Below are 23,223 nucleotides of genomic sequence, written 5' to 3'. Positions count from 1 at the left end.
CTACCCACGACCCACCCATAGTTAAACATCAAGTAGGTGCGTTGAAGGTGCGTGTATACATTAGTTGTGTTTCCTCCAGATGCTGCCACCTTTGTCAGGCAAAGTTTGCAGATTGCCTCATTTACGTTTTCAGGTTCTCTTTTTGCATTTGGTTTGAACCCAAAATATTGCCAAACAGGTGCTTTTGCATTGCGCTTTGACACTAAATTGTCCGCCATTCTCTTTCTGTAAAATCGACTCCTCTTTCTCCTCACGTGGTAAATGAAATATGACGCATTGTAGCTATGTTCAGATTTTAATTATATAGTGCAAGCTCTCATCATAAGTTAATTATTTAGAACTATATTTTCCATTTAATTCAAATACATATTTAATAAAAAAACGAATACTTGAAAAAACAAAACAAATGTGGGGGACGTGTCACGGTGGAAAAGTGATGTCACTGTTGTTGCGTCTTAAAACCAGTAACACCGTCAACAAGCCTACTGAAAATACTGTGGCAAGCCTACTGAAAATACTGTTCTTAAAAAAATGTAAATAAAAAATCTTACACATCTTAGGAACGGTATTACAGAAAATTTTGACTGTTTTAAAACCTTGACTTTTTCAAACCGCAGTATACCATGAAAACGGTTATCGTCCAATGCCTAGCGTGAAATGTTCTGTAACCGTAGTAGTGCTTTGCATTATTTGTTTAGCCCTTTAAGGTGACATGCAAGAAGCACGAACAGAGGAAATTGGCATGCAAGCAAAGAGATTCACTTGCTCGTATTACATAAATGCGATCTCGATTTTTAATACTGGACTCACGACATTTGTCATTGAAATAACGCCATATGTAGTTGGTAGATCTGAGTAAAAGGCCTGCCGCCACAGCAAGAAAAAATTCTAGAGGAAACACTGTGTGTGTGTGTGTGTGTGTGTGTATCTATATCTCTCTCTCTCTCTCTCTCTCTCTCTCTCTCTCTCTCTATATATATATATATATATATATATATATATATATATATATATATATATATATATATATATATATATATTATTTGTAATACAATTTTCTCCTTCACAAGCAGTCAGATATATGAACTGTACATTTAATTAATTTAACCTCTTCAAAGAAAAACACTCGTTTTGAATGTATCAAACAAAACTCAAGGACATGCACAGAACAACATGTTCATTTATTGCAAATAAATGAATGTTAATATTATCCCGCTTGCTTTTTGAGCATTGTTGAGCGAGTTGAGACCACCTGTGATAGGTCATTGTGTTCCCGCACTCAGCAGAAGGGGCTGCAATTGGCTTTAAAGGCTGATTTATACTTCTGAATCGCTGTGACAGTGAAGGAGATAAAACATTACTTCACACAAGCAGGTCAAGGTCCACATATACACACAGAGAGAGAAGCAGAGCAGAGATGAAGTTTAGAGCTTTCATTTTCACCATGGCAGTGAAATAGGGGCTTGTGGGTTCTAAATGTTGTAACTAGGATCATTTTAATTACTCCCGCTCGCCTTTCCCGTCATAGTAATAATTGAAATAAATGCAGCTTTTGCAATTTTAAAAATCGCACCTTTTCAAATTATCTCCAACAGCATTCAAAAAATCAACCCACAAAGCTGTTATAGTCAAGATTTGTTTAAAATTGAATGCCATAATTTAAAAAAACAAACTATATTAAATTAACATTTGTTGTAGTCATCTTTTGTGTTTAATACTGCATTTGTCCTAGCCTACAGTAAGTAGGTACTGTTATTAATGTAAAATATACTTTTATATTTGCACATTCAGACTTTCACCTTCTTAAAATAATTTCAGAAAATAAGTCTTTGCAAATTTTAAATGGGGGAATCATATTAATAGCCAGTGACCATTAAATTAAATGTTGCCAATGTTGTTTTGCAAATATTCAAAGTAGCGTGTCACAAATTCTCACTGTTCAAAAATGAATAAATGTGCGAATATAATTGGTACACTTGCACCAATGATACGACTTGCACATAGATTTTAGGTAGCTTTGCAGGAATGTTTTTTGAAGCGTCTTGGAAATGGTGAGATCAGATCTCTGGCTGATGCACTGGCCGCTGTCAGATTCTGTGCACACAAAAATCTCACAGGATTGCTAAAATTAAAAATAATATTTGGATTTTTTTCTCCTAATGACTACACCAAAATATAAAATTCACTAAGTAAAGCCATTTTTGTTGATGAAAATACTTTTGGCCTGAGACTTTTACACAGTACTATACATGCATAAGTACAGACATACAATGTTGATTTTTCTTTCATCGATACATTTGTTTTTTTTTATTTCAGGAACACTGTTGAGAAATTTGAAGGAGCAATCAGTTGATGGATGGTCCTTGTGCAAATGCTTTACAACCAATGTGCAAGGTCAAGGCTTTCCACTGAGAACTAGATGATTGGATGACAAAATTGATAAAAGCAAGGTTCACGAATATTAATGTCCTGAATTAAAATGCATATGGGGAGTTAAAACTAGTGCATTAACACTAATCTGTCTTTGCAGAGTTTGAAGAGAACTTGGATGCCGAATTAAATGGATGTTTCACTTCTAAACAAGAATGTTGCAGATTTGGACACTGAACGAAGTTCTGCATGCTTTTCCAAATCTTCAGAGGATGAATGGATGGAGAAAAACCAAGAATTTGAGAAGGAACAAGAATCTGGGAGGACAACACACAGTATGGACATGGATGCAAATTCTGAAGAATTGCCAAATGTCTCTGATAATAGTAATGAAAAGAAAAAAGTTCATGAATGTCCGTTGTGCCTCAAGCGATTTAGTGTTCTATACAAACTAAAAAGGCATTGCCTTATTCATACCAATGAGAGGCCATTTCAGTGCCCCATATGTATGCATAGTTTTAGGGAACGCTCTCATCTAAAAGTACATCTCAAAACTCACACTAATCCTGTGACGCAAAGTACAATCCAGAAACATGAATATAGCAGTGTAGCCTGTAATCAAGCGTCAACTGCCCAAAGTGATGCCAATTCAACAGATGAACATAATTCAGTTGAAGTAGATTTAACCAAAACTTACTCGGATGTTGAAACTATTAGTTCAGAGATTGGTTTAAAAGTGATGAAGGGACCTCGGTGCCCTTTATGCTTAAAATGTTTTCAATCACCATCAAAGCTCAAGCGTCACATTATGATACACACTGAGCAGAAGCCTTTCAAATGCTACCTGTGCTCCAAAACCTTCCATCTAAGATCTCATTTGAAAATTCACAAGTGTAGAGGTAAAATTAGACCCGAGTGCAACACTTTTTTAAGGAATGGGCTGGTAGGAGAGAACAGGGTAATGCAGAATGAGGGTGAAAGTCTCGCAACCAGGATGGCACCTGTGTCCAGGTCGTCTGATGTGCGTTCACTTCAACTCACAAGGAAAAGTGGATATCAGTGTGAAATATGCTTGAAGGTGTTCAGTGCCTCCTCTAATCTAAAACGGCATCGGTTTGTTCATTTGGCCTCCAAGCCTTACACTTGCACAATTTGCTGGAAGTCATTTAAGCAGGCCCGTTATCTCCATAAACACCTCAAGCTACATAAAAGAAAAAGGCACTTTGCCTCTAGGATGTGTGATGTCAAGAAGAAAAATGAAGGCGATTCTTCAACACCTGGAGCTTTTGATGGTTCAAATAACTGCAGGCTAAATGCTGGTAATGCGTCGCAAAATGTAAACACTGTAGACGAGCAACATCTTGAAATGCTACAATGTGACAACCATCTTGACCAAAATGCCCCCTTAATAAATTCCGGTGCTGTAGAAATTGAGGGCGCTGATACACTGAAAGAAGAGGTAGTAGAAGAGCTAATTACAGACGCCGACCCAACATATTTTAAGCACACAAGTAAAGATGTGAATCAGTGCAAGATCTGTCTGAAGAAATTTTCATATCCTTCTAGGCTCTCCAGACACCTTTTGGTTCACACAGATGATAAACCATTTAATTGCAGTGAGTGCTCGAAGTCATTCCGAAATCCTTATCATTTGCGGAGGCACCAGAAGGTCCACAAAAGAGAAAAAAAGTATTTTGCCAAAAAAACAGATCCTCCATTACTCGATTCTTCTAATGTTACATCTACAAATCTACTTAAAACAGAAAGTGGGTATCAGTGTGATGTATGCTTGAAGACATTTAGTGTCCCCTCTAAACTAAGGCGACACCAAATTGTTCATTCAGGCACCAAGCCTTACACTTGCATGATCTGCAGGAAGTCATTTAGTCAGGCCTATTCCCTCACAAAACACTTCAAGTTACATACAGGAAAAGTAAACAGTCCTTCCCTGTTGCGTTGGCTGAAAGGGTCAAAATCTTCAACACCTGGTGCTTTGCAGACAAATAAATGTGGACCAAATGACGCTAATGGGTCTCTGCCCAAAGAATTAGACTCTGTAGATGCCCAAACTAATGAAATGCTTCAAGGCCACAGTCAACCTGACCAAAATGTCTCGTTGACCGAGTCCAAGTCAGTAACTGTCAAGACTGAGAGTGTGGATGTTGTAAAGGATTCTGAAGAACCAACTGCAAACTCCAGCCCAACAAATAGCTTGGACAAAAGTAACGATGAGAACCAGTGCGTTATCTGTCTGAAGACCTTTCCATATCCTTCTAAGCTCTCCAGACATCTTTTGACCCACACAGATTTTAAACCATTTCAATGCAAAGTGTGCTCGAAATCATTTCGAAATGAGTCCAATTTGCTAAGCCATGAGAAGTTCCACAAAAATTCTGGCAAAAAAAGAATTTCTCCCTATTCTGGTCCCGTATATCAGTGTGAAATATGCTTGAGGAAGTTTAATTTCCCCTCCAGGCTGAAACGACATCTTAGCATCCATTCGGGTGCCAAGCCATACAATTGCATGGTCTGCGGGAAGTCATTCAGACTGCCCGAATATCTCTCTGAACACCTTAAGGTACATAAGGGAAAGAAGAGAAACCATTCTTCTAGGTTGCATGGCATCCATAAAAAGCAAGGGATGGATGACAATGTATCAGACAACCAAACAGATGAAAATCAAAATGTATCTGATGTTTCATCCGATACTGAAACACAGACTCCAGGAAACTCCAGTCCAATGTACCCCGAGTTAAGTGGGGGTGTGAATCAGTGTGTCATCTGTCTAAAGATATTTCCTAATCATCCTATGCTTTTCAAACATCTTTTGGGCCACGCAGATTTCACACCATTAAAGTGCAATATTTGCTTGAAATCATTTCGATATCTGTGCAATTTGGAGAGCCACAAGAAGATCCACAACAAAGCGGGTAAGGAGAAAATTGCTGGCAATTCACAAGAGTTCTCACAAGAGGACTGTGCAGATTCTGGAAAAGCTGACACATCTAAAGACCAAGATCTAAAAATCTCGTCGTCACAAGATGGAGCTACAGTTCACCAAGATCCAAACATGCTTACAGATAATGCTTCTCAGAAAATGAGTGGTGACTGCAGTGATTCAGGTGGATTGACCTCAAATGGTACTCGTTGTCTAGGCAATGTTGTGCTCAATTCAGAGGTCATTACTCAGTCTAGCAAGAAATCTGTTTCGGGTTTGACGCATAACACTGACATCTCTGTGCCTGCTGAGAAAAAGGCATTTGACATTGTGCCTTTTGGCAGGGTGAGCGACTGTCCACCCAAAACTGAATCATCTCTCCAGCCTTGTGCTTCCAATTCAACAACCGAGCAAACCTTGGCACATCACACTGGTGATATTAAAGAAGAAGTTTCCTTTGTGGATTCTGACACTATTAAACATGTCCCAGAGTCTTCTGGTCCCCCTTCAATTCTGCATCCTCAGAAACCAGACAATTCCAACTTAAGGAAGGCTGATGTTATGGGGCAGTTGAACTTTCAAGATCCAAGTGGACACTACAACGAACCTCAACATGACTTCCTCATTTGCTCTGACTGTGGCCAGAGTTTCCCCACAGAGCAAGAATTCTATGCTCATAAATGTACCAACCTAGGCCCTACAGAGAAAGCTAAGAAAGTCCACCAGTGTGACATTTGCTTCAAAGTCTTTAATGTACCGTCCAAACTGAAGAGACACGTTATTAGTCACACTGGCCAGAAGCCATACAAGTGTCCACATTGTCAGAAGGGCTTCACACAGTCCCATAATATGAAAGCACACATGTTGACACACACGTTAGAAGAGTTACCTCAAGGGTTGTCCAGCTAAGACTAAGGCATCAAAGGGCATTTCTCACTAAATCAGTTGTGTTCTATGTATATTTTAGTGCTATGAGTCTTCTGAAATATAGACCAGAATTATTGTTGTTTTTTTTTCATATCCTTTTTTTTATATTTTGTTTTTGTTTTATTGCATTATACAAGTAGTGTCATGAAGTACACAATGTGTTGATGTAAAAAATGAAACCAGAAGGAACTCTAAAATAAAACAATAAAATTTGGTTGTGATTAAGCGGTTTTTGGCTCATTTCTTTAATAATGTAAATCAATCCCCAACACTAAGAAATGTACATCAAAGATTATCTACACCAGTGATTCACTAACACTGCACCTGTTTTTGCTTTTCTGAGAGAACAAAAACCATCTTTCCACAAAGTTAGCAGTCATCATTGCAGTAGTTCCATCTACGTCCACTAGATGGTGCAATTGCTTTCTCACTTCTCTCTATTGCCTACCATAATTTTCTACAGCATTCAAATGCTAACGACCAGATTTGTGCAGTATGTTTATATCTTTCACAATTGACGTATGCGTTGAATTAAATATTCAATAGCTTAAAACCTTATATATATATATATATATATATATATATATATATATATATATATATACATACATACATATATACAATGAAGTTAATAGTCTTAAAGTTGTTGATTGTTCATGTTAACCCAGACTCGGTGCTTTAGCTAATGTTTACAAGCAGGAATTTTAATAATGCATTAGTGAAACTTTAATTCTGTAAAATTATTGTTCATTATTAGTTTTCGTAAATACATTAACTAATGAATTACCAATAAAATGAATATCAATGTGATCAATCTAAGCAAATATTTATTGCAATGTTTATTTTTAACTCCGCAACCCAAAGTCCAATCAAAATAACGGTTCATTGCTAACAGGAAATCACTCTGTACCTTAGCTTCATTCAAGTATAACTTGAAGGTCAGTTTAACTCACACTGACCTCCCTGTTATGTCAAGTTAATATTTTATATTGAACTCTGATTGGCATCACTACGCTTTCATTAAAGGAATTAACAAATTTGAAATTACAAAAAAATGGTTATCTGTTAGCCTAAGATGAGAGTCTTTTCCTTGAGGAAATATTACAGTGGACCTTTTATTATTACTATTATTATTATTATTATTAATATTGCACAGATAATGACTAGCTGTTAGCTGTGTCCAGTATTCCAGGTTTAGTTATCTTGACATCAAATTTTTTGTTGTAATTTTTTATTTTTATTTTTGATCTGTTTTTATGCCTCGCATTACGTTTTAGTTCACACTCTGTCAGTATTAAAGTTAGATTCTAGGTCACCCTCAGATTAAGCTTTGTTCTGATCATTTACATTTCTATTGAGGAGGTTAACACAAAGTCTAATCCAGGGAAAAGTGTCTATCTGCCTGAGCTACTCTGATGGGATCATTTAGGTCAAATACATTGTTAAATGTCGGCTAATGATGTTTTGTGGTGAGACAAGGGGATTTTGTTTATCCCAACAGATATATCCTCAAATGGTTTTGTCACAGTTACATATTACTTTCGTGCTCTTTAATATGTGACCTAGACCAAAGTGGTTATTGCTATGCAGAGAGTTTAACTCACAACTGGCAGGTCATAAGTGAGAAATCAAATGGCTTCAGTAAAATGCACTATCCTAAAACTGAGATTGTGATTATGGATTAAACTACCTCATTTTATCTGACAGTTGTCAAAAAGGCTGAGTGATCAATGGCACCAAACCCAAGATTTTTCAGGGCACTTTATTAGGCACTCCTTACTAGTATCGGGTTGGACCCCTTTTTGCCTTCAGAACTCGCTTAATCCTTCGTGGCATGGATTCAACAAGATACTGGAAATATTCCTCAGAGATTTTTGTCCGTACTGAAATGATAGCATCACGCAGTTGCTTCAGATTTGTCAGCTGTGTATTCATGATGTGTATCTACCATTGCACCACATCCCAAAGGTGCTCTATTGGATTGAGTTCTGGTGACTGTTGAGGCCATTTGAGTACAGTGAACTCATTGTTATGTTCAAGAAACTAGTCTGAGATGATTCATGCTTTATGACAGGGTGCGTTATGCTGCTGAAAGTAGCCATCAGAAGATTGGTACGCTGTGGTGTGACGGTCGTAAGGTTCTGTTAACTACTATCCCCTAGATGGAGGTGTTCCATGATCTGGTATTCTTCTGGAGTGTCGAACAGGTGCAGTGTTTTGCCGTGATTACCTTTGGATCAGGTGCGGAGTGTTACCTCTGATGTGCGTTTGGATAAAGACCAAGAGAACAGGACTGCGGGTGTTCATCCTTCCCTCTTCAGCCTTGGAGTTGTGTTGTGTTGTGTTGTGTTGTGGTGTGTTGTGGTGTGTTGTGGTGTGTTGTGGTGTGTTGTGTTGTGTTGTGGTGTGTTGTGTTGTGGTGTGTTGTGGTGTGTTGTGGTGTGTTGTGGTGTGTTGTGGTGTGTTGTGTTGTGGTGTGTTGTGTTGCGTTGTGTTCTTTTCTTTATATTTATTTCACTTAATTTTTGATTAAATATAATTAAGTTGATTTGAATTTCTGGTTTGGATATTTATTTGGTTTTGTTGCTACTTCCTTGAGCCAGGAGGTTGTAACAAATGGGCATTAAGGCATGAACATGGTGAGCAACAAAACTCAGGTAGGCTGTGGTATTGACACAATGCTCAATTGACACTAATGGGCCCAATGTATGCCAAAACATATCCCCTACACCATTACACCCCCACCAGCAGCCTGAACCATTGATGCAAGTCAGGATGGATCCATGCTTTCATGTTGTTGACACCAAATTCTGACTCTACCATCCGAATATCGCAGCAGAAATCAAGACATATCAGAGCAGGCAATATTTTTCCAATCTTCTATTGTTCAATTTTGGTGAGCCTGTGCGATTTGTTGCCTCAGTTTCTTGTTCTTAGCCAACAGGAGGGGCACCCAGTGTGTCTTCTGCTGCTGTAGCCCATCTGCCTCAAGGTTCAATGTGTTAAGCATTCAGAGATGCTCTCCTGCATACCTCAGTTGTAACGAGTGGTTATGAGTTACTGTTGCCTTTCTATCAGCTCGAACCAGTCTGGCCATTCTTCTCTGACCTCTGGCATCAGCAAGGCATTTGTGCCATTCTTTGTAAACCATAGAGAGGGTTGTGCATGAAAATTCCAGTAGATCAGCAGTTTCTGAAATACTAAGACCAGCCCATCTGGCACTAAACAACTATGCCACGTTCAAAGTCACTTAAATCACTTTTCTTTCTCATTCTGATGCTCTGTTTGAACTGCAGCAGATCATCTTGACCATGTCTACATGCCTAAATGCTTTGAGTTGCTGCCATGTGGTTGGCTGATTAGAAATTTGCGTTAAAAGCAATTGGACAGGATGTACCTAATAAAGTGGCCGGTGAGTGTATATGACCCATGTGAAGTCGGACAGAAAACAAGCATATTTTTTTTTAATGTGGTTATAATTAATGTAAGGAATGATGCATGCATGTGTGTGTGTGTTGGTGGGGGAGATGTGACATCATGTGACCTTGCCCACTATGAGTCCTTTACATAGAGGATAGAAGAACACTGTGAGTGTGTGCTATAACCTCTAATAAAATATGATGTTATACAATATTGCCACGTTTACTCAGGAGAACACATAAAGAAAAGGGGCAAACCAGATAGTTTATTGAACATGTTGTATATTGAGAACAGAACTGGTTAATGTTATATAAAGTCTTGCTTACCTGAGAAGGATTTAAATAAACAATGTTGTGTCTACAGTTATGCACTAATGTATGTGTGCACACCTTGTGGTTGTGGTTAACTGGCTGGTCGATGTGTGTGTTCATTTAAAAGCCTTTGATTTGAAATTGCAAGGAAATTACATCATGATAAATAGCTGTGTCAAAAGCTTGAGTTTAGAGTTTTGTAAATCACTGTATGTAATGTTTTGCAAAAAGTGTAAAGCTGACAAATCCCACTTCTGGCAATTGAGTTTTTAGATTGATTAGATTAGAAAAAGAAATCAAGATAATTCAAACGTTCATAATGTTGCTGTTATTCTCTGTAATTTTGTCAAAAAATAAGTGGAGCGATGTAATTTACTACAACAGAATCTCTAATTTGTGTCAGAATGGCCGAGTGGTCTAAGGCAGTGTTTCTCAACCCTATTCCTGAAGGCACACCAACAGTCCACATTTTCAACCTCTCCCTAATCAAACACACCGGAATCAACTCATCAGAACATTAGAAGAGGCTCCAAAACCTGAAGTTAATGGGTCAGATAAGAGAAACACCAAAAATATGCACTGTTAGTGTGCCTCCAGGAACAGGGTTGGGAAACACTGGTCTAAGGTGCCAGATTCAAAGTGATTCAAACATCTCAGGTAATGAAAGTTGTGTTCTCCAGATGGTAATGTGGGTTCAAATCCCACTTCTGACAACAGAGCTTTTAGATTAGGAAAAGAAATGTAGATAATTCACAGGTTTTCAATGCTTCTGTTGCGCTGTGAAATTTGCCTCAACGGAGCTTTTTGTTATGGAGTCCACTACACCATATTAAGAAAATGTGTCAGAATGGCCAAGCGGTCCAAGGTGCCTGACTCAAGTTGATTCAACCTTCTCAGGTAATGGAAATTCTGGTCTCCAGATGGAGGTGTGGGTTCAAATCCCACTTCTGGTGATTTATTACATTGATTAGATTAGAAAAAGAAATAATTCACATGTTTTTAATGCTGCTGTGTGGAACATGTGTCAGAGTGGCTGAGTGCTCTAAGGCACTGGTGATTAAACATTTTCAGGTAATGGGTTTTCTGGCCTCTAGATGGAGGTGTGAGTTCAAATCCCACTTCTGACAATAGAGCTATTAGATAAGAAATGGAAATAATTTAAAGGTTTTTAATGTTGCTGTTACGCTCTGAAATTTGCCTCAATGAAGGCTTTATTTAAGAAGTGCACCACACCATGCTATCAAACGTCTGTCAGAATTGAACTTTCTCAGGTAATGGGATTTCTCCTGAAAGAGACGTGACTTTAAATCCCACATCTAACAAATAGATTTTTACGTTGATTAGATTAGAAAAAGAAATGGAGATAATTCACAGGTTTTAATACTGCTGAAAGCATTGCAGTACAGAATGACCGAGTGGTCTAAGGCGCCAGACTCAAGATGATTCTACCTTCTCAGGTAATAGAATTTCTGGTATCCAGAAGGAGGCGTGGGTTCAAATCCCACTTCTGACAGTAAGTTTTTATAGTGAATATATTAGAAAAGGAAATAGAGATAATTCACAGGTTTTTATTGCTGTTGAGTGGTCTAAGGCATCAGACTCAAGGCCATTCGAAGATCTCATGTAAGGGGAATTAAGGTCTCCACGTTGAGGCATAGATTCAAATCCCAGTTCTCACAATATAGCTTTTAGATTGATTAGATTAGAAAAAAATAGAAGTAATTCAAAGGTTTTTACTAATGCTGTTATGCTTTGAAATTTGCCTCAATGAAGGATTTATTTACGGAGTGCACTGCACCATTCAATGAAATGTATGTCGGAATGGCTGAGTGGTCTAAGCTGCCAGACTCAAAGTAATTCAACCTTCTCAGGTCATGGGTTTTCTGGTCTCGAGAAGGTGCTGTGGGTTCAAATCCCGCTTCTGACAATCGATTTTTATAGCGATTAGATTTTAAAAAGAAATGGAGATAATTCACAGGTTTTTAATGCTGCTCTTTGTGTCTTGGGTCAGAATGGATGAGTGGTCTATGGCGCTAGCCTTATGGTGGTTCAACCTTCTCAGACAATGGGAATTCTGGTCTTTAGATGGAAGCGTGGGTTCAAATCCCACTTCTGACAACAGAGCTTTTAGATTAGAAATGGATTCACGTCAAAGGTTTTAAATGTTGCTGTTTCTCTCTGAAATTTGCCTCACTGTAGGCTTTATTTACAGAGTGCACCACATCACATTGTTGAACATCTGTCAGAATGGCCGAGTGGTCTAAGGCGCCAGACTCTAGGTGATTCAACCTTCTCGAATAGTGGGATTTCTGGTCTCCAGATAGAGGCTTGGTTCAAATCCCACTTCTGACAATCGATTTTTACATTGATTCGGTTTTAAAAACAAATGGAGATAATTCTCAGGTTTTTAATGCTGCTGTTTGCGTTCTGTGTCAGAAAGGCAGAGTGGTCTAAGGCGCCAGACTCAAGGTGGTTTAACCTTCTCAGGTAATGGAAATTCTGGTCTCTAGATGGAGGCGTGGATTCAAATCCCACTTCAAGAAACAGAGCTTTTAGATTGATTAGATTAGAAATGGATTCACGTCAAAGGTTTTAAATGTTGCTGTTTCTTTCAGAAATTTGCCTCACTGTAGGCTTTATGCACGGAGTGCACCACGTCACATTCTATAATGTCTGTCAGAATGGCCGAGTGGTCTAAGGCGCCAGAGTCAAGTTAATTCAACCTTCTCAGATAGTGGGATTTCTGGTCTCCAGATGGAGGCGTGGGTTCAAATCACACTTCTGACAATCGATTTTCATATTGATTTGATTTTAAAAAGAAATGGAGATAATTCACAGGTTTTTAATGCTGGTGTTTGCATTTTGTGTCAGAATGGACGAGTGGTCTAAGGCGCTAGACTTAAGATGGTTCACTCTTCTCAGTCAATGGGTATTCTAGTCTCTAGATGGAGGAATGGGTTCAAATCCCACTTCTGACAAAAGAGCTTTTAGATTGACTAGATTAGAAATGGAATCAAGTCAAAGGTTTTAAATGTTGCTGTTTCTCTCTGAAATTTGCCTCACTGTAGGCTTTATGCACGGAGTGCACCACATCATATTGTAGAATCTCTGTCAGAATGGCCGAGTGGTCTAAGGCGCCAGACTCAAGGTTATTCAACCTTCTCAGGTAGTGGGATTTCTGGTCTCCAGATGGAGGCGTGGGTTCAAATCCCACTTCTGACAATCGATTTTTATATTGATTAGATTTTAAAAAGAAATGGAGATAAATCACAGATTTTTAATGCTATCCTTTGAGTCTTGGGTCAGAATGGCCGAGTGGTCTGAGGCGCTAGACTCAAGATGATTCACTCTTCTCAGACAATGGGTATTCTTGTCTCTAGATGGAGGAATGGGTTCAAATCCTACTTCTGACAACAGAGCTTTTAGATTGACTAGATTAGAAATGGAATCAAGTCAAAGGTTTTAAATGTTGCTGTTTCTCTCTGAAATTTTCCTCACTGTAGGCTTTATTTACAGAGTGCACCACATCATATTGTAGATTGTCAGTCAGAATGGCCGAGTGGTCTAAGGTGCCAGACTCAAGGTTTTTCAACCTTCTCAGGTAGTGGGATTTTTGTTCTCCAGATGGAGGCGTGGGTTCAAATCCCACTTCTGACAATGATTTTTATATTGATTCGATTTTAAAAAGAAATGGGGATAATTCACAGATTTTTAATGCTACCCTTTGTGTCTTGGGTCAGAATGGCCGAGTGGTCTGAGGCGCTAGACTCAAGATGGCTCACTCTTCTCAGACAGTGGGTATTCTAGTCTCTAGATGGAGTCGTGAGTTCAAATTCCACTTCTGACAACAGAGCTTTTTGATTGATTAGAAATGGAATCAAGTCAAAGGTTTTAAATGTTGCTGTTTCTCTCTAAAATTTGCCTCACTGTAGGCTTTATTTACAGAGTGCACCACATCATATTGTAGAATGTCTGTCAGAATGGCCGAATGGTCTAAGGCGCCAGACTCAAGGTATTTCAACCTTCTCAGGTAGTGGGATTTCTGGTCTCCAGATGGAGGCGTGGGTTCAAATCCCACTTCTGACAATTGATTTTTATATTGATTCGATTTTAAAAAGAAATGGAGATAATTCACAGGTTTTTAATGCTGCTGTTTGCGTCTTGTGTCAGAAAGGCAGAGTGGTCTAAGGCGCCAGACTCAAGGTGGTTTAACCTTCTCAGGTAATGGGAATTCTGGTCTCTAGATGGAGGCGTGGGTTCAAATCCCACTTCAAAAAACAGAGCTTTTAGATTGATTAGATTAGAAATGGATTCACGTCAAAGGTTTTAAATGTTGCTGTTTCTCTCTGAATTTTGCCTCACAGTAGGCTTTATGCACGGAGTGCACCACATCATATTGTAGATTGTCTGTCAGAATGGCCGAGTGGTCTAAGGCGCCAGACTCAAGGTATTTCAACCTTCTCGGGTGGTGGGATTTCTGGTCTCCAGATGAAGGCGTGGGTTCAAATCCCACTTCTGACAATTGATTTTTATAGTGATTCGATAAAAAAAAAAAAATGGAGATAATTCACAGATTTTTAATGCTACCCTTTGTGTCTTGGGTCAGAATGGCCGAGTGGTCTAAGGCGCTAGACTCAAGATGGTTCTCTCTTCTCAGACAATGGGTATTCTAGTCTCTAAATAGAGGTGTGGGTTCAAGTCCCACTTCTGACAACAGAGCTTTTAGATTGATTAGATTAGAAATGGAATCAAGTCAAAGGTTTTAAATGTTGCTGTTTCTCTCTAAAATTTTCCTCACTGTAGGCTTTATTTACAGAGTACACCACATCATTTTGTAGAATGTCTGTCAGAATGGCCGAGTGGTCTAAGGCGCCAGACTCAAGGTATTTCAACCTTCTCAGATAGTGGGATTTCTGGTCTCCAGATGGAGGCGTGGGTTCAAATCCCACTTCTGACAATCGATTTTTATATTGATTAGATTTTAAAAAGAATTGGAGATAAATCACAGATTTTTAATGCTACCCTTTGTGTCTTGGGTCAGAATGGCCGAGTGGTCTAAGGCGCTAGACTCAAGATGGTTCACTCTACTCAGACCATGGGTATTCTAGTCTCTAGATAGAGGTGTGGGTTCCAATCCTACTTCTGACAACAGAGCTATTAGATTAGAAATGGAATCAAGTCAAAGGTTTTAAATGTTGCTGTTTCTCTCTGAAATTTTCCTTACTGTAGGATTTATTTACAGAGTGCACCAAATCATATAGTAGAATGTCTGTCAGAATGGCCGAGTGGTCTAAGGCGCCAGACTCAAGGTATTTCAACCTTCTCAGGTAGTGGGATTTCTGGTCTCCAGATCGAGGCGTGGGTTCAAATCCCACTTCTGACAATCGATTTTTATATTGTTTAGATTTTTAAAAGAAATGGAGATAATTCACAGGTTTTTAATGCTGCTGTTTGCGTCTTGTGTTAGAAAGGCAGAGTGGTCTAAGGCGCCAGACTCAAGCTGGTTTAACCTTCTCAGGTAATGGGAATTCTGGTCTCTAGATGGAGGCGTGGGTTCAAATCCCACTTCAAAAAACGGAGCTTTTAGATTGATTAGATTAGAAATGGATTCACATCAAAGGTTTTAAATGTTGCTGTTTCTCTCTGAATTTTGCCTCACAGTAGGCTTTATGCACGGAGTGCACCACATCATATTGTCGAATGTCTGTCAGAATTGCCGAGTGGTCTAAGGCGACAGACTCAAGGTATTTCAACCTTCTCAGGTGGTGGGATTTCTGGTCTCTAGATGGAGGCGTGGGTTCAAATCCCACTTCTGACAACAGAGCTTTTAGATTGATTAGATTAGAAATGGAATCAATGCAAAGGTTGTAAATGTTGCTGTTTCTCTATGAAATTTTCCTCACTGTAGGATTTATTTACAGAGTGCACCAAATCATATTGTAGAATGTCTGTCAGAATGGCCGAGTGGTCTAAGGCGCCAGACTCAAGGTATTTCAACCTTCTCAGGTAGTGGGATTTCTGGTCTCCAGATGGAGGCGTGGGTTCAAATCCCACTTCTGACAATCGATTTTTATATTGTTTAGATTTTTAAAAGAAATGGAGATAATTCACAGGTTTTAATGCTGCTGTTTGCGTCTTGTGTTAGAAAGGCAGAGTGGTCTAAGGCGCCAGACTCAAGGTGGTTTAACCTTCTCAGGTAATGGGAATTCTGGTCTCTAGATGGAGGCGTGGGTTCAAACCCCACTTCAAAAAACAGAGCTTTTAGATTGACTAGATTAGAAATGGATTCACGTCAAAGGTTTTAAATGTTGCTGTTTCTCTCTGAATTTTGCCTCACAGTAGGCTTTATGCACGGAGTGCACCACGTCACATTCTATAATGTCTGTCAGAATGGCCGAGTGGTCTAAGGCGCCAGAGTCAAGTTAATTCAACCTTCTCAGATAGTGGGATTTCTGGTCTCCAGATGGAGGCGTGGGTTCAAATCACACTTCTGACAATCGATTTTCATATTGATTTGATTTTAAAAAGAAATGGAGATAATTCACAGGTTTTTAATGCTGGTGTTTGCATTTTGTGTCAGAATGGACGAGTGGTCTAAGGCGCTAGACTTAAGATGGTTCACTCTTCTCAGTCAATGGGTATTCTAGTCTCTAGATGGAGGAATGGGTTCAAATCCCACTTCTGACAAAAGAGCTTTTAGATTGACTAGATTAGAAATGGAATCAAGTCAAAGGTTTTAAATGTTGCTGTTTCTCTCTGAAATTTGCCTCACTGTAGGCTTTATGCACGGAGTGCACCACATCATATTGTAGAATCTCTGTCAGAATGGCCGAGTGGTCTAAGGCGCCAGACTCAAGGTTATTCAACCTTCTCAGATAGTGGGATTTCTGGTCTCCAGATGGAGGCGTGGGTTCAAATCCCACTTCTGACAATCGATTTTTATATTGATTAGATTTTAAAAAGAAATGGAGATAAATCACAGATTTTTAATGCTATCCTTTGAGTCTTGGGTCAGAATGGCCGAGTGGTCTGAGGCGCTAGACTCAAGATGATTCACTCTTCTCAGACAATGGGTATTCTTGTCTCTAGATGGAGGAATGGGTTCAAATCCTACTTCTGACAACAGAGCTTTTAGATTGACTAGATTAGAAATGGAATCAAGTCAAAGGTTTTAAATGTTGCTGTTTCTCTCTGAAATTTTCCTCACTGTAGGCTTTATTTACAGAGTGCACCACATCATATTGTAGATTGTCAGTCAGAATGGCCGAGTGGTCTAAGGTGCCAGACTCAAGGTTTTTCAACCTTCTCAGGTAGTGGGATTTTTGTTCTCCAGATGGAGGCGTGGGTTCAAATCCCACTTCTGACAATGATTTTTATATTGATTCGATTTTAAAAAGAAATGGGGATAATTCACAGATTTTTAATGCTACCCTTTGTGTCTTGGGTCAGAATGGCCGAGTGGTCTGAGGCGCTAGACTCAAGATGGCTCACTCTTCTCAGACAGTGGGTATTCTAGTCTCTAGATGGAGTCGTGAGTTCAAATTCCACTTCTGACAACAGAGCTTTTTGATTGATTAGAAATGGAATCAAGTCAAAGGTTTTAAATGTTGCTGTTTCTCTCTAAAATTTGCCTCACTGTAGGCTTTATTTACAGAGTGCACCACATCATATTGTAGAATGTCTGTCAGAATGGCCGAATGGTCTAAGGCGCCAGACTCAAGGTATTTCAACCTTCTCAGGTAGTGGGATTTCTGGTCTCCAGATGGAGGCGTGGGTTCAAATCCCACTTCTGACAATTGATTTTTATATTGATTCGATTTTAAAAAGAAATGGAGATAATTCACAGGTTTTTAATGCTGCTGTTTGCGTCTTGTGTCAGAAAGGCAGAGTGGTCTAAGGCGCCAGACTCAAGGTGGTTTAACCTTCTCAGGTAATGGGAATTCTGGTCTCTAGATGGAGGCGTGGGTTCAAATCCCACTTCAAAAAACAGAGCTTTTAGATTGATTAGATTAGAAATGGATTCACGTCAAAGGTTTTAAATGTTGCTGTTTCTCTCTGAATTTTGCCTCACAGTAGGCTTTATGCACGGAGTGCACCACATCATATTGTAGATTGTCTGTCAGAATGGCCGAGTGGTCTAAGGCGCCAGACTCAAGGTATTTCAACCTTCTCGGGTGGTGGGATTTCTGGTCTCCAGATGAAGGCGTGGGTTCAAATCCCACTTCTGACAATTGATTTTTATAGTGATTCGATAAAAAAAAAAAAATGGAGATAATTCACAGATTTTTAATGCTACCCTTTGTGTCTTGGGTCAGAATGGCCGAGTGGTCTAAGGCGCTAGACTCAAGATGGTTCTCTCTTCTCAGACAATGGGTATTCTAGTCTCTAAATAGAGGTGTGGGTTCAAGTCCCACTTCTGACAACAGAGCTTTTAGATTGATTAGATTAGAAATGGAATCAAGTCAAAGGTTTTAAATGTTGCTGTTTCTCTCTAAAATTTTCCTCACTGTAGGCTTTATTTACAGAGTACACCACATCATTTTGTAGAATGTCTGTCAGAATGGCCGAGTGGTCTAAGGCGCCAGACTCAAGGTATTTCAACCTTCTCAGATAGTGGGATTTCTGGTCTCCAGATGGAGGCGTGGGTTCAAATCCCACTTCTGACAATCGATTTTTATATTGATTAGATTTAAAAAGAATTGGAGATAATCACAGATTTTTAATGCTACCCTTGTGTCTTGGGTCAGAATGGCCGAGTGGTCTAAGGCGCTAGACTCAAGATGGTTCACTCTACTCAGACCATGGGTATTCTAGTCTCTAGATAGAGGTGTGGGTTCCAATCCTACTTCTGACAACAGAGCTATTAGATTAGAAATGGAATCAAGTCAAAGGTTTTAAATGTTGCTGTTTCTCTCTGAAATTTTCCTTACTGTAGGATTTATTTACAGAGTGCACCAAATCATATAGTAGAATGTCTGTCAGAATGGCCGAGTGGTCTAAGGCGCCAGACTCAAGGTATTTCAACCTTCTCAGGTAGTGGGATTTCTGGTCTCCAGATCGAGGCGTGGGTTCAAATCCCACTTCTGACAATCGATTTTTATATTGTTTAGATTTTTAAAAGAAATGGAGATAATTCACAGGTTTTTAATGCTGCTGTTTGCGTCTTGTGTTAGAAAGGCAGAGTGGTCTAAGGCGCCAGACTCAAGCTGGTTTAACCTTCTCAGGTAATGGGAATTCTGGTCTCTAGATGGAGGCGTGGGTTCAAATCCCACTTCAAAAAACGGAGCTTTTAGATTGATTAGATTAGAAATGGATCACATCAAAGGTTTAAATGTTGCTGTTTCTCTCTGAATTTTGCCTCACAGTAGGCTTTATGCACGGAGTGCACCACATCATATTGTCGAATGTCTGTCAGAATTGCCGAGTGGTCTAAGGCGACAGACTCAAGGTATTTCAACCTTCTCAGGTGGTGGGATTTCTGGTCTCTAGATGGAGGCGTGGGTTCAAATCCCACTTCTGACAACAGAGCTTTTAGATTGATTAGATTAGAAATGGAATCAATGCAAAGGTTGTAAATGTTGCTGTTTCTCTATGAAATTTTCCTCACTGTAGGATTTATTTACAGAGTGCACCAAATCATATTGTAGAATGTCTGTCAGAATGGCCGAGTGGTCTAAGGCGCCAGACTCAAGGTATTTCAACCTTCTCAGGTAGTGGGATTTCTGGTCTCCAGATGGAGGCGTGGGTTCAAATCCCACTTCTGACAATCGATTTTTATATTGTTTAGATTTTTAAAAGAAATGGAGATAATTCACAGGTTTTTAATGCTGCTGTTTGCGTCTTGTGTTAGAAAGGCAGAGTGGTCTAAGGCGCCAGACTCAAGGTGGTTTAACCTTCTCAGGTAATGGGAATTCTGGTCTCTAGATGGAGGCGTGGGTTCAAACCCCACTTCAAAAAACAGAGCTTTTAGATTGACTAGATTAGAAATGGATTCACGTCAAAGGTTTTAAATGTTGCTGTTTCTCTCTGAATTTTGCCTCACAGTAGGCTTTATGCACGGAGTGCACCACATCATATTGTAGATTGTCTGTCAGAATGGCCGAGTGGTCTAAGGCGCCAGACTCAAGGTATTTCAACCTTCTCGGGTGGTGGGATTTCTGGTCTCCAGATGGAGGCGTGGGTTCAAATCCCACTTCTGACAATTGATTTTTATAGTGATTCGATTAAAAAAAAAATGGAGATAATTCACAGATTTTTAATGCTACCCTTTGTGTCTTGGGTCAGAATGGCCGAGTGGTCTAAGGCGCTAGACTCAAGATGGTTCTCTCTTCTCAGACAATGGGTATTCTTGTCTCTAAATAGAGGTGTGGGTTCAAATCCTAATTCTGACAACAGAGCTTTTAGAATGATTAGATTAGAAATGGAATCAAGTCAAAGGTTTTAAATGTTGCTGTTTCTCTCTAAAATTTTCCTCACTGTAGGCTTTATTTACAGAGTACACCACATCATTTTGTAGAATGTCTGTCAGAATGGCCGAGTGGTCTAAGGCGCCAGACTCAAGGTATTTCAACCTTCTCAGATAGTGGGATTTCTGGTCTCCAGATGGAGGCGTGGGTTCAAATCCCACTTCTGACAATCGATTTTTATAGTGATTCGATTAAAAAAAAAAATGGAGATAATTCACAGATTTTTAATGCTACCCTTTGTGTCTTGGGTCAGAATGGCCGAGTGGTCTAAGGTGCTGGACTCAAGATGGTTCTCTCTTCTCAGACAATGGGTATTCCAGTCTCTAGATGGAGGTGTGGGTTCAAGTCCCACTTCTGACAACAGAGCTTTTTGATTGACTAGATTAGAAATGGAATCAAGTCAAAGATTTTAAATGTTGCTGTTTCTCTCAGAAATTTGCCTCACTGTAGGCTTTATTTACAGAGTGCACCACATCATTTTGTGGAACATCTGTCGGAATGGCCGAGTGGTCTAAGGCGCCAGACTCAAGGTGATTCAACCATTTCAGGTAGTGGGATTTCTGGTCTCCACATGGAGGCGTGGGTTCAAGTCCCACTTCTGACAATCGATTTTTATATTGATTCGATTTTAAAAAGAAATGGAGATAATTCACAGATTTTTAATGCTACGATTTGTGTCTTGGGTCAGAATGGCCGAGTGGTCTAAGGCGTTGGACTCAAGATGGTTCACTCTTCTCAGACCATGGGTATTCTAGTCTCTAGATGGAGGCGTGGGTTCAAATCTCACTTCTGAGAACAGAGCGTTTAGATTGACTAGATTAGAAATGGAATCAAGTCAAAGGTTTTAAATGTTGCTGTTTCTCTCTGAAATTTTCCTCACTGTAGGATTTATTTACAGAGTGCACCAAATCATATTGTAGAATGTCTGTCAGAATGGCCGAGTGGTCTAAGGTGCCAGACTCAAGGTATTTCAACCTTCTCATGTAGTGGGATTTCTGGTCTCCAGATGGAGGCGTGGGTTCAAATCCCACTTCTGACAATCGATTTTTATATTGTTTAGATTTTTAAAAGAAATGGAGATAATTCACAGGTTTTTAATGCTGCTGTTTGCGTCTTGTGTCAGAAAGGCAGAGTGGTCTAAAGTGCCAGACTCAAGGTGGTTTAACCTTCTCAGGTAATGGGAGTTCTGGTCTCTAGATGGAGGCTTGGGTTCAAATCCCACTTCTGACAACAGAGCTTTTAGATTGATTAGATTAGAAATGGAATCAATGCAAAGGTTTTAAAAATTGCTGTTTCTCTATGAAATTTTCCTCACTGTAGGCTTTATTTACAGAGTGCACCACATCATATTGTAGATTATCAGTCATAATGGCCGAGTGGTCTAAGGCGCCAGACTCAAGGTTTTTCAACCTTCTCAGGTAGTGGGATTTCTGGTCTCCAGATGGAGGTTTGGGTTCAAATCCCACTTCTGACAATCAATTTTTATATTGATTCGATTTTAAAAAGAAATGGGGATAATTCACAGATTTTTAATGCTACCCTTTGTGTCTTGGGTCAGAATGGCCGAGTGGTCTAAGGCGCTAGACTCAAGATGGGTCACTCTTCTCATACCATGGGTATTCTAGTCTCTAGATGGAGGTGTGGGTTCAAGTCCCACTTCTGACAACAGAGCTTTTTGATTGACTAGATTAGAAATGGAATCAAGTCAAAGATTTTAAATGTTGCTGTTTCTCTCAGAAATTTGTCTCAATGTAGGGTTTATTTACAGAGTGCACCACATCATTTTGTGGAACATCTGTCGGAATGGCCGAGTGGTCTAAGGCGCCAGACTCAAGGTGATTCAACAATTTCAGGTAGTGTGGTTTCTGGTCTCCACATGGAGGCGTGGGTTCAAGTCCCACTTCTGACAATCGATTTTTATATTGATTCGATTTTAAAAAGAAATGGAGATAATTCACAGATTTTTAATGCTACGATTTGTGTCTTGGGTCAGAATGGCCGAGTGGTCTAAGGCGCTAGACTCAAGATGGTTCACTCTTCTCAGACCATGGGTATTCAAGTCTCTAGATAGTGGTGTGGGTTCAAATCCTACTTCTGACAACAGAGCTTTTAGATTGATTTCTGGTCTCCAGATGGAGGCGTGGGTTCAAATCTCACTTCTGACAATCAATTTTTATATTGATTCGATTTTAAAAAGAAATGGGGATAATTCACAGATTTTTAATGCTACCCTTTGTGTCTTGGGTCAGAATGGCCGAGTGGTCTAAGGCGCTAGACTCAAGATGGTTCTCTCTTCTCAGACAATGGGTATTCTAGTCTCTAGATGGAGGTGTGGGTTCAAGTCCCACTTCTGCCAACAGAGCTTTTTGATTGACTAGATTAGAAATGGAATCAAGTCAAAGGTTTTAAATGTTGCTGTTTCTCTCTGAAATTTTCTCACTGTAGACTTTACTTACAGAGTGCACCACATCATATTGTAGAATGTCAGTCAGAATGGCCGAGTGGTCTAAGGCGCCAGACTCAAGGTTATTCAACTTTCTCAGGTAGTGGGATTTCTGGTCTCCAGATGGAGGCGTGGGTTCAAATCCCACTTCTGACAATCGATTTTTATATTGATTAGATTTTAAAAAGAATTGGAGATAAATCACAGATTTTTAATGCTATCCTTTGAGTCTTGGGTCAGAATGGCCGAGTGGTCTAAGGTGCTAGACTCAAGATTGTTCTCTCTTCTCAGACAATGGGTATTCTAGTCTCTAGATGGAGGTGTGGGTTCAAGTCCCACTTCTGACAA

At 39.5% G+C, this 23,223-nt stretch overlaps 1 protein-coding gene and 33 non-coding genes across 34 annotated transcripts in view; all 34 read left to right on the top strand.

Moving 5' to 3' along the window:
* znf770 (zinc finger protein 770) overlaps positions 1-6,460 on the top strand; it is a 9,399-nt gene extending 2,939 nt beyond the window's left edge. Inside the window, exons 2-3 of the mRNA XM_056481364.1 lie at positions 2,317-2,450; positions 2,531-6,460. Coding sequence (XP_056337339.1) covers positions 2,561-6,217 — 3,657 coding nt within the window. The 5' untranslated portion in view covers positions 2,317-2,450; positions 2,531-2,560 and the 3' untranslated portion in view covers positions 6,218-6,460. The remainder of the gene's footprint in view (positions 1-2,316; positions 2,451-2,530) is intronic.
* A 6,181-nt stretch (positions 6,461-12,641) lies between these two features.
* On the top strand, positions 12,642-12,753 carry trnal-caa (transfer RNA leucine (anticodon CAA)). The gene is made up of 2 exons: positions 12,642-12,679; positions 12,708-12,753. It is a non-coding gene; the product is annotated as a tRNA-Leu (tRNA).
* Positions 12,754-13,076: 323 nt separating this feature from the next.
* trnal-caa (transfer RNA leucine (anticodon CAA)) lies at positions 13,077-13,188 on the top strand. The gene is made up of 2 exons: positions 13,077-13,114; positions 13,143-13,188. It is a non-coding gene; the product is annotated as a tRNA-Leu (tRNA).
* Positions 13,189-13,511: 323 nt separating this feature from the next.
* On the top strand, positions 13,512-13,623 carry trnal-caa (transfer RNA leucine (anticodon CAA)). The gene is made up of 2 exons: positions 13,512-13,549; positions 13,585-13,623. It is a non-coding gene; the product is annotated as a tRNA-Leu (tRNA).
* A 317-nt stretch (positions 13,624-13,940) lies between these two features.
* On the top strand, positions 13,941-14,052 carry trnal-caa (transfer RNA leucine (anticodon CAA)). The gene is made up of 2 exons: positions 13,941-13,978; positions 14,007-14,052. It is a non-coding gene; the product is annotated as a tRNA-Leu (tRNA).
* A 323-nt stretch (positions 14,053-14,375) lies between these two features.
* trnal-caa (transfer RNA leucine (anticodon CAA)) lies at positions 14,376-14,487 on the top strand. Its single transcript has 2 exons — positions 14,376-14,413; positions 14,442-14,487. It is a non-coding gene; the product is annotated as a tRNA-Leu (tRNA).
* An 80-nt stretch (positions 14,488-14,567) lies between these two features.
* trnal-caa (transfer RNA leucine (anticodon CAA)) lies at positions 14,568-14,679 on the top strand. Its single transcript has 2 exons — positions 14,568-14,605; positions 14,634-14,679. It is a non-coding gene; the product is annotated as a tRNA-Leu (tRNA).
* A 132-nt stretch (positions 14,680-14,811) lies between these two features.
* Positions 14,812-14,923, top strand: trnal-caa (transfer RNA leucine (anticodon CAA)). The gene is made up of 2 exons: positions 14,812-14,849; positions 14,878-14,923. It is a non-coding gene; the product is annotated as a tRNA-Leu (tRNA).
* A 79-nt stretch (positions 14,924-15,002) lies between these two features.
* trnal-caa (transfer RNA leucine (anticodon CAA)) lies at positions 15,003-15,114 on the top strand. Its single transcript has 2 exons — positions 15,003-15,040; positions 15,069-15,114. It is a non-coding gene; the product is annotated as a tRNA-Leu (tRNA).
* A 123-nt stretch (positions 15,115-15,237) lies between these two features.
* On the top strand, positions 15,238-15,349 carry trnal-caa (transfer RNA leucine (anticodon CAA)). The gene is made up of 2 exons: positions 15,238-15,275; positions 15,304-15,349. It is a non-coding gene; the product is annotated as a tRNA-Leu (tRNA).
* A 323-nt stretch (positions 15,350-15,672) lies between these two features.
* trnal-caa (transfer RNA leucine (anticodon CAA)) lies at positions 15,673-15,784 on the top strand. Its single transcript has 2 exons — positions 15,673-15,710; positions 15,739-15,784. It is a non-coding gene; the product is annotated as a tRNA-Leu (tRNA).
* A 132-nt stretch (positions 15,785-15,916) lies between these two features.
* Positions 15,917-16,028, top strand: trnal-caa (transfer RNA leucine (anticodon CAA)). The gene is made up of 2 exons: positions 15,917-15,954; positions 15,983-16,028. It is a non-coding gene; the product is annotated as a tRNA-Leu (tRNA).
* Positions 16,029-16,350: 322 nt separating this feature from the next.
* On the top strand, positions 16,351-16,462 carry trnal-caa (transfer RNA leucine (anticodon CAA)). Its single transcript has 2 exons — positions 16,351-16,388; positions 16,417-16,462. It is a non-coding gene; the product is annotated as a tRNA-Leu (tRNA).
* Positions 16,463-16,785: 323 nt separating this feature from the next.
* trnal-caa (transfer RNA leucine (anticodon CAA)) lies at positions 16,786-16,897 on the top strand. The gene is made up of 2 exons: positions 16,786-16,823; positions 16,852-16,897. It is a non-coding gene; the product is annotated as a tRNA-Leu (tRNA).
* A 323-nt stretch (positions 16,898-17,220) lies between these two features.
* Positions 17,221-17,332, top strand: trnal-caa (transfer RNA leucine (anticodon CAA)). Its single transcript has 2 exons — positions 17,221-17,258; positions 17,294-17,332. It is a non-coding gene; the product is annotated as a tRNA-Leu (tRNA).
* Positions 17,333-17,649: 317 nt separating this feature from the next.
* On the top strand, positions 17,650-17,761 carry trnal-caa (transfer RNA leucine (anticodon CAA)). The gene is made up of 2 exons: positions 17,650-17,687; positions 17,716-17,761. It is a non-coding gene; the product is annotated as a tRNA-Leu (tRNA).
* Positions 17,762-18,084: 323 nt separating this feature from the next.
* On the top strand, positions 18,085-18,196 carry trnal-caa (transfer RNA leucine (anticodon CAA)). Its single transcript has 2 exons — positions 18,085-18,122; positions 18,151-18,196. It is a non-coding gene; the product is annotated as a tRNA-Leu (tRNA).
* Positions 18,197-18,276: 80 nt separating this feature from the next.
* trnal-caa (transfer RNA leucine (anticodon CAA)) lies at positions 18,277-18,388 on the top strand. The gene is made up of 2 exons: positions 18,277-18,314; positions 18,343-18,388. It is a non-coding gene; the product is annotated as a tRNA-Leu (tRNA).
* Positions 18,389-18,520: 132 nt separating this feature from the next.
* trnal-caa (transfer RNA leucine (anticodon CAA)) lies at positions 18,521-18,632 on the top strand. The gene is made up of 2 exons: positions 18,521-18,558; positions 18,587-18,632. It is a non-coding gene; the product is annotated as a tRNA-Leu (tRNA).
* A 76-nt stretch (positions 18,633-18,708) lies between these two features.
* On the top strand, positions 18,709-18,820 carry trnal-caa (transfer RNA leucine (anticodon CAA)). Its single transcript has 2 exons — positions 18,709-18,746; positions 18,775-18,820. It is a non-coding gene; the product is annotated as a tRNA-Leu (tRNA).
* A 123-nt stretch (positions 18,821-18,943) lies between these two features.
* Positions 18,944-19,055, top strand: trnal-caa (transfer RNA leucine (anticodon CAA)). Its single transcript has 2 exons — positions 18,944-18,981; positions 19,010-19,055. It is a non-coding gene; the product is annotated as a tRNA-Leu (tRNA).
* Positions 19,056-19,376: 321 nt separating this feature from the next.
* trnal-caa (transfer RNA leucine (anticodon CAA)) lies at positions 19,377-19,488 on the top strand. Its single transcript has 2 exons — positions 19,377-19,414; positions 19,443-19,488. It is a non-coding gene; the product is annotated as a tRNA-Leu (tRNA).
* A 132-nt stretch (positions 19,489-19,620) lies between these two features.
* Positions 19,621-19,732, top strand: trnal-caa (transfer RNA leucine (anticodon CAA)). Its single transcript has 2 exons — positions 19,621-19,658; positions 19,687-19,732. It is a non-coding gene; the product is annotated as a tRNA-Leu (tRNA).
* Positions 19,733-20,055: 323 nt separating this feature from the next.
* trnal-caa (transfer RNA leucine (anticodon CAA)) lies at positions 20,056-20,167 on the top strand. The gene is made up of 2 exons: positions 20,056-20,093; positions 20,122-20,167. It is a non-coding gene; the product is annotated as a tRNA-Leu (tRNA).
* Positions 20,168-20,489: 322 nt separating this feature from the next.
* On the top strand, positions 20,490-20,601 carry trnal-caa (transfer RNA leucine (anticodon CAA)). The gene is made up of 2 exons: positions 20,490-20,527; positions 20,556-20,601. It is a non-coding gene; the product is annotated as a tRNA-Leu (tRNA).
* Positions 20,602-20,680: 79 nt separating this feature from the next.
* On the top strand, positions 20,681-20,792 carry trnal-caa (transfer RNA leucine (anticodon CAA)). The gene is made up of 2 exons: positions 20,681-20,718; positions 20,747-20,792. It is a non-coding gene; the product is annotated as a tRNA-Leu (tRNA).
* Positions 20,793-20,924: 132 nt separating this feature from the next.
* On the top strand, positions 20,925-21,036 carry trnal-caa (transfer RNA leucine (anticodon CAA)). The gene is made up of 2 exons: positions 20,925-20,962; positions 20,991-21,036. It is a non-coding gene; the product is annotated as a tRNA-Leu (tRNA).
* Positions 21,037-21,359: 323 nt separating this feature from the next.
* Positions 21,360-21,471, top strand: trnal-caa (transfer RNA leucine (anticodon CAA)). The gene is made up of 2 exons: positions 21,360-21,397; positions 21,426-21,471. It is a non-coding gene; the product is annotated as a tRNA-Leu (tRNA).
* Positions 21,472-21,985: 514 nt separating this feature from the next.
* Positions 21,986-22,097, top strand: trnal-caa (transfer RNA leucine (anticodon CAA)). Its single transcript has 2 exons — positions 21,986-22,023; positions 22,052-22,097. It is a non-coding gene; the product is annotated as a tRNA-Leu (tRNA).
* Positions 22,098-22,229: 132 nt separating this feature from the next.
* Positions 22,230-22,341, top strand: trnal-caa (transfer RNA leucine (anticodon CAA)). Its single transcript has 2 exons — positions 22,230-22,267; positions 22,296-22,341. It is a non-coding gene; the product is annotated as a tRNA-Leu (tRNA).
* A 79-nt stretch (positions 22,342-22,420) lies between these two features.
* On the top strand, positions 22,421-22,532 carry trnal-caa (transfer RNA leucine (anticodon CAA)). Its single transcript has 2 exons — positions 22,421-22,458; positions 22,494-22,532. It is a non-coding gene; the product is annotated as a tRNA-Leu (tRNA).
* A 143-nt stretch (positions 22,533-22,675) lies between these two features.
* On the top strand, positions 22,676-22,788 carry trnal-caa (transfer RNA leucine (anticodon CAA)). Its single transcript has 2 exons — positions 22,676-22,714; positions 22,743-22,788. It is a non-coding gene; the product is annotated as a tRNA-Leu (tRNA).
* A 131-nt stretch (positions 22,789-22,919) lies between these two features.
* trnal-caa (transfer RNA leucine (anticodon CAA)) lies at positions 22,920-23,031 on the top strand. Its single transcript has 2 exons — positions 22,920-22,957; positions 22,986-23,031. It is a non-coding gene; the product is annotated as a tRNA-Leu (tRNA).
* Positions 23,032-23,110: 79 nt separating this feature from the next.
* On the top strand, positions 23,111-23,222 carry trnal-caa (transfer RNA leucine (anticodon CAA)). Its single transcript has 2 exons — positions 23,111-23,148; positions 23,177-23,222. It is a non-coding gene; the product is annotated as a tRNA-Leu (tRNA).
* Position 23,223: the final 1 nt, after the last annotated feature.

Source organism: Danio aesculapii, chromosome 20, assembly GCF_903798145.1.
Source record: "Danio aesculapii chromosome 20, fDanAes4.1, whole genome shotgun sequence".
NCBI classification, from domain to species: Eukaryota; Metazoa; Chordata; class Actinopteri; order Cypriniformes; family Danionidae; genus Danio; species Danio aesculapii.
Note: the sequence above shows the minus strand (reverse complement) of the source record. Positions and strands in the feature narration are given on the sequence as shown.